This window comes from Oncorhynchus kisutch, linkage group LG23, assembly GCF_002021735.2.
Source record: "Oncorhynchus kisutch isolate 150728-3 linkage group LG23, Okis_V2, whole genome shotgun sequence".
Taxonomy (NCBI): Eukaryota; Metazoa; Chordata; class Actinopteri; order Salmoniformes; family Salmonidae; genus Oncorhynchus; species Oncorhynchus kisutch.
Window position 1 is genome coordinate 310,949 of NC_034196.2, and position 7,171 is coordinate 318,119.

At 42.7% G+C, this 7,171-nt stretch overlaps 1 protein-coding gene across 1 annotated transcript; it reads left to right on the top strand.

The window, feature by feature from the left end:
* Nucleotides 1-2,792: 2,792 nt before the first annotated feature.
* On the top strand, nucleotides 2,793-6,809 carry rpl28 (ribosomal protein L28). The gene is made up of 4 exons (XM_031803080.1): nucleotides 2,793-3,574; nucleotides 3,798-3,921; nucleotides 5,865-5,983; nucleotides 6,676-6,809. Exons 1-4 carry the CDS (start codon nucleotides 3,494-3,496, stop codon nucleotides 6,763-6,765), a joined length of 414 nt encoding a protein of 137 aa, XP_031658940.1. The 5' UTR covers nucleotides 2,793-3,493; the 3' UTR covers nucleotides 6,766-6,809.
* Nucleotides 6,810-7,171: the final 362 nt, after the last annotated feature.

The following is a 7,171-nucleotide window of genomic DNA, read 5'->3' on the forward strand; positions in this document are numbered from 1 at the left end:
AACAACTTTATATCGAAGGAGTGTCTTTGACGGTTTGCACATGCGCAGTACGGCTGGAGACTACCGTCAGACCCATTGATGTGTTACTGCGCATGAGCTTAACTAGCCAACGTCACCATGACATCGCCGACAAGCGTTATCCGAGATTTCAGTTTCTGCCTATCTTTATAGTGTACTGTCTTTGGTGCAATGATCTATCAAATAGTCAATGTAATCCGGTTTCCGCCCTTTTCTTTCCTCTTCCTCCTCCGAAAGGTAACGTGGTCTCTTCATGTGCTAGTCGTCGTATGCAAAAGTTACATTTTTGATCGGTCTGTTGTTTAGATTGCTAATCGTTTAACAACATAACTTACATTTTTATTACACAGGTGTGATATTGTTTGTACAGATAATTTGGCCGAATGTTGAATATAAATACTTCATATCTGTCATTCTGCTGCTAGGCCCAACTCTGTCTGCTATGCTAGCTGGCGAGGTTCAGCCTATGCAAGAAACCGGGTCTTCGCTCTTTGTCCTCATTTGTAGTCTGGTTTAACTAATGTTACTATCAATTTGATCAATTGTTGGCATGGTAATGCATTCATTTATGTATTTAATCGGAAAGGGTTTGACAATACCATGTTATTTATCTAACGTTAGAAGGCTAGCTACTGTAGCTTCCTACCCTATTAATCAAAGTTAAAAGCCCGTTTTACATCACCAGATGTCAAAATGCTACACAGAAACCCAGCCTAAAACCCCAAACAGCAAGCAATGCAGATATAAAATTGTGCTTATTTAACCTGTATTTATCTAAGCAAGTTAAGAACAAATTCGTATTTACAACAATGACGGCCTACCAAAGGCAAAAGGCCTCCTATGGGGGCTGGGATAAAACATGTGTATGTGTGTGTATATACACTGCTCAAAATAATAAAGGGAACACTTAAACAACACAATGTAACAACACAATGTAACAGAAGTGTAACAATCACACTTCTGTGAAATCAAACTGTCCACTTAGGAAGCAACACTGATTGCCAAATTTCACATGCTGTTGTGCAAATGGATTAGACAACAGGTGGAAATGATAGGCAATAAGCAAGACACCCCCAATAAAGGAGTGGTTCTGCAGGTGGTAACCACAGACCACTTCTCAGTTCCTATGCTTCCTGGCTGATGTTTTGGTCACTTTTGAATGCTGGCGGTGCTTTCACTCTAGTGGTAGCATGAAACGGAGTCTACAAACCACACAAGTGGCTCAGGTAGTGCAGCTCATCCAGGATGGCACATCAATGCGAGCTGTGGCAAGAAGGTTTGCTGTGTATGTCAGCATAGTGTCCAGAGCATAGAGGCGCTACCAGGAGACGTGGAGGAGGCCGTAGGAGGGCAACAACCCAGAAGCAGGACTGCTACCTCTGCCTTTGTGCAATGAGGAGCAGGAGGAGCACTGCCAGAGCCCTGCAAAATGACCTCCAGCAGGCCACAAATGTGCATGTGTCTGCTCAAACGGTCAGAAAAAGACTCCATGAGGGCCCGACGTCCACAGGTGGGGGTTGTGCTTACAGCCCAACACCGTGCAGGACATTTGGCATTTGCCGGAGAACACCAAGATTGGCAAATTCGCCACTGGCGCCCTGTGCTCTTCACAGATGAAGCAGTTTCACACTGAACACGTGACAGTCTGGAGATGCCGTGGAGAACGTTCTGCTTCCTGCAACATCCTCCAGCATGACCGGTTTGGCGGTGGGTCAATCATGGTGTGGGGTGGCATTTCTTTGGGGGGCCGCACAGCCCTCCATGTGCTCGCCATAGGTAGCCTGACTGCCATTAGGTACCGAGATGAGATCCTCAGACCCCTTGTGAGACCATATACTGGTGCAGTTGGCCCTGGGTTCCTCCTAATGCTAGACAATGCTAGAACTCATGTGGCTGAAGTGTGTCAGCAGTTCCTGCAAGATGAAGCCATTGATGCTATGGACTGGCCCGCCCGTTCCCCAGAACTGAATTCAATTGAGCACATCTGGGACATCATGTCTCGCTCCATCCACCAACGCCACGTTGCACCACAGACTGTCCAGGAGTCGGCGGATGCTTTAGTCCAGGTATGGTAGGAGATCCCTCAAGAGACTTTCTGCCACCTCATCAGGAGCATGCCCAAGCATTGTAGGGTGTTCATACAGGCACGTGGAGGCCACACACACACTACTGAGCCTCATTTGGACTTGTTTTAAGGACATGACATCAAAGTTGGATCAGCCTGTAGTGTGGTTTTCCACTTTAATTTGAAGTGTGACTCCAAATCCAGACCTCCATGGGTTGATAAATTTGATTTCCATTGATAATTTGTGATTTTGTTGTCAGCACATTCAACTATGTAAAGAAAAAAAAGTATTTAATAAGAATATTTCATTCATTCAGATCTAGGATGTGTTATTTTAGTGTTCCCTTTTTTTGTGAACAGTATATGTGTGTGTATATATGTATGTGTATATGTGTGTGTAAAAAGCACATCACGACAAGAGACCACAACATAGCAAGACAGCAACACATGACAACACAGCATGGTAGCAACAACATGATAGTAGCACAAAACATGGTACAAACATTATTGGGCACAGAGACAACAATACTCATGCAAAGCAGCTACAACTGTCAGTAAGGATGTCCATGATTGCTATAAAATTGTCCGGTTTGAGTGTTTGTTGCGACCCAGGGTGTGCTTTGGGGACCTTTAACAGAATGTGACCGGCAGAACGGGTGTTGTATGTGGAGGATGAGGGCTGCAGTAGATATCTCAGATAGGGTGGAGTGAAGCCTAAGAGGGTTTTATAAATAAGCATCATCCAGTGAGTCTTGCGACTGGTATACAGAGAGAACCAGTTTACAGAGGAGTATAGAGTGCAGTGATGTGTCCTATAAGGAGCATTGGTGGCAAATCTGATGGCCGAATGGTAAAGAACATCTAACCGCTCGAGAGCACCCTTACCTGCCGATCTATAAATTGTCTCCGTAATCTAGCATGGGTAGGATGGTCATCTGAATCAGGCTTAGTTTGGCAGCTGGGGTGAAAGAGGAGCGATTTACGATAGAGGAAACCAAGTCTAGATTTAACTTTACCCTGCAGCTTTGATATGTGCTGAGAGAAGGACAGTGTACCGTCTAGCCATAGTCCCAAGTACTTGAATGAGGTGACTACCTCAAGCTGTAAACTCTCAGAGGTAGTAATAACACCTGTGAGGAAGCACAGAGGCTAGGAAAAACTTGCTAGCCATTTAGTAAATTCAATTTACTTCAGTTTGCCAACGTGGATGGTAAATTAGGTGCATTTTTGAAAACTACAGGAAATGGGACTCCAACCTGTCCTGTAAAATGGCTGTTTTATAGCCTGGTTTTTAGCAAACATTAGAACAAGTACTGAGTAAGCTAATGTTAGTTTTTGGGGGAACATGTGTCTTTGGTTACTGTTATGTAACTTCTATTGACGCTTCTTGTCTGCCCCAGGTTTGTCAACATGTCGTCTCATCTGCAGTGGATGGTCATTAGGAACTGCTCCAGCTTCCTCATCAAGAGGAATGGACAGACCTACAGTACCGTGAGTACAACTGACAGATGGTCCTAGTAAGAGTAAACCATCATACCTGGTGGATCACGAAGTAGATCATGCATGCAGTCACATGCTCTTTGAGTGTGTTGATATCTTGGGAATGTGTCTATGGTCTGAATGTACATGATTGACCATGCAGGGTCTTGTTGCATGATTTGTCCTTGCTGATTTAAGATTTGTTAGTCAAATGTATTTCTCATTTGTTTACCAGGAGCCCAACAACCTGAAGTCCAAGAACTCTTTCCGTTTCAACGGCCTAGTGCACAGAAAGACTGTTGGTGTTCAGCCTGCAGCTGATGGCAAGGGTGTGGTTATCGTGCTGAAGAAGCGCGCAGGTAAACATGGTTGTCCAAAATACCAATGATAGATATTTTTAAGTCTTTTATATGACGTGGTCTCGGTTTCAGGTGCGTAGGAGTCAAATGTAGGATACTGGAAGAAATGGGAGATCTGTTGAAGTTTTAGATTTATCCCTTTGAGGCTTGAATACAAAACTAAAGATGTTTATTTAAACCTCATAGTGGCCAAAAGTGTATAGTGCAGTAAAGTGTGTAAATAAAATATGAAAACCAAATGTTTTGGCATCAAGCAATCATTAGTGTGAAATGGCTGGCACACCCTCCTGGCTTCTATTTCAAGGATGTGTCACATGATCAAGCAAGAAAATTCACAAGATGTATGTCAGTACGTAGTACAATGGAATACATGATCTACATTATTCAGTGGTTTCCACAAGTACATGGAATAGCCAGTCAGATGGAAAAAGTAGCCGGGGGGTGCTTAGAATTGTTTTGCCGGGGGAGCTCTATTTTGGTGGCCTCTGGTACATTCTAATGCCTTGATTCCATCCAAAATACCCACAATTATTGAATACTTTATTGAATTTACCACCCAGATTTGAAAAATGTGTTGCGGTATTGTGTAGAAAGACGAGACTTACCATTTTAATTGCTGAAAATTGGAGATGTGCTTCTCCTTTCATGAATGATTCGATACATGTATAGATGCATGGGCTCTGATATGATACAGGAACGATACGTTTTATTTGGAACTATTCGGTTTCACTAGGGGCATGAATTGATGGGATGCAATTCAAAAACTAATGTTTTTACATTAACATTCATTTTCCATTTATAATGAATTTCTGCTGATGGGAGCTTAGGAGCTGGTCCTCTAAGCTGGATCTTTCAGGTGATTTATCTAAGCTGAGTGGCCCTGTGTCAGTTAATGGTTTAGGTGTAGGCATGTGAGCTGAGCCATAGGGCAGACTGGGAATCTACCACCCCACTGTCAGATTGGAATTAGTTAGAATTTATGTTTTTGCGCAATATTCTAAATGCCTGTATCGCAGAATGAAGGTATTTTGTATTTTTGTTTTTGAGCATTTATGTCTACTTTTTCTCATGTTGACATTTTGGTCTGGTCACGTTCACACCTTCCCATTTACATCAGAGATCTGTATATAATGACTAGGATGCTCACGTCTCTACCCTAACAATGGGATTTGTTGTCCCTTAGGCGGGAGGGCAGACAACAAGCTTGGGTTCAAAATAAGTGCATAGAAACACATTGGGATTATTTTGGACCGATTTTGGCGAGAGTGAAACTCGCGTCTCCCAAGCCCCTACCACTCACAACAACAAAGATGAGATCACATCTTCCTCTCTGACAAAGGGTTTCAACTTGCTATTTGCATTTGAGGTTTGGTCCAACAGAATCGGTCATATGGACACCGTAACACATGGAGACATTATTTTACTATAATAGAGAAGTTAACTTTTCATACCCTGTTTGTTTCAACTCAAATTCCAAGCAGGACAGACACTACGAACACAGATGTACCAATGAACATTCATTCTGGAAAATGAATGCTCACTTTGTTTGTTATAAATGTGAAGTACAGTATGTGTAATCATCTTTGAAATGGAAGCCAGGTGTGTGTGCTGACCTTCTTACACTGATGATGATGTGATGCCGAAACATTTGTTTAGATTTTCACCCCTCCATAATAACAACCAGGAAATGCAAGAACAGTCCACATACCTGTATGTGGTGATGCATTGATACATGTTATGATAATCCACCTCAGGCGTAAATCACCTTAGCAAAGTTGTCTTGCTGCGTCGTGTTGTTGTAAAGATATTAGGTAGCTGTTGTGCCTGTGATCCACGTTCATGTGGATCTAACCGCTCGTGGCTCATTGCTTTAAGTCAGAGCTTACTCGGAGAATTGAGGGAGCTTGGTCATGTTAATGATACCTTTTCTTGTTATTGCTCAGGCCAGCGCAAGCCTGCCACTTCATATGAGAAGATCACCATCAACAAGAACTCCCGCGCCACTCTGAGCAGCCTGAGGCACATCATCCGCAAGAACAACTACAGGAAGGACCTGCGCATGGTGAGCCCTCTATCTACTAAACCTTATGTTTTTCTATTGGTCTTCAATATGGGTCCTTGGGACCAACAGGGTGTAGTGGCTTTTGTTCCAGCCCAGCACTATATGTTGAATCGGGTGTGTTAGCGCTGGGTTGGAACGAAAGCCTGTATATCTTGTGGGATTCAGGAGTAGGATTGCAGACTGCTGTAGTGCTACCCAAGCTTACAGCCGAGACATTGAGTATCTATCTCATTGACGGTGACCTTTTTTATTTTTCTGACATGGGATTAATCCTGGCCCTGGACTTAAGTATGTTCAATGGCAGTTACCGAATGAAATGTTTTTTTTTCGTCTAGCTGTAGGCTTAATCAGTGTCCAGGAAACTGGCCCTTGCTGCTATAGACCTTGAATAAACCAATAGGGCTTAAGGTTGTATGATGGATTAATGGTTAGACCCTAAGCAGGTAAAGCAAACTCATTCCACAGAGGGCCGAGTGGCTGCAGGTTTTTGCACCTCCCTTGTACTTGATTGATGAATTAAGGTCACTAGTAAAGAACTCGCCACGCCTAGTTGTCTAAGACTTAATTGAAAGGAAAAAACTAACTTGCAGACACTAGGCCCTACATGGAATGAGTTTGACACCTTGAGGTAAAGATCGATCTCAGTCTAACATCTTGAGTCATTAGTTGAGTGGTGTGCTTTGTTTTCCTAGGCTGTGATGCGTCGTGCCAGCGCCATCCTGATGAGCCAGAAGCCTGTGGTGGTAAAGAAAAGGCGTTCCAAGGCTGCCAAAACCGCATAAATAGTTGAAAAATTACGACAAATAAAAACATTTTTTGAAAAACACTACCCTGTCTTGTCTTAAATGTTTTATATTTTAATAAGAATAAAGCGCAATGTGTTTAGCACATTTGTAAGCTAGATAACTTTGCTAGCTAAACAGAAAAAGCTAAGCTACTTTAATTTGCCACGTTACAAGCTGGGCAATAATTAGATATACTAAATAGAGCTGCAAACCCAACCTGACAATGACAATAAGCTAATTGTGTTTTAAGTGTGGAGTCAATCGAGGGGACTATTTCATAAAGCCATTTGAAGAATGTTGCTGATCTCTATTGCAAATCTCTATTTCGGCTGCTGCTGACAACTGCATGTAAGTTGTTCTGCTACATCATAATTGTCTTTATTTTGGCAGATGAATTCATGCT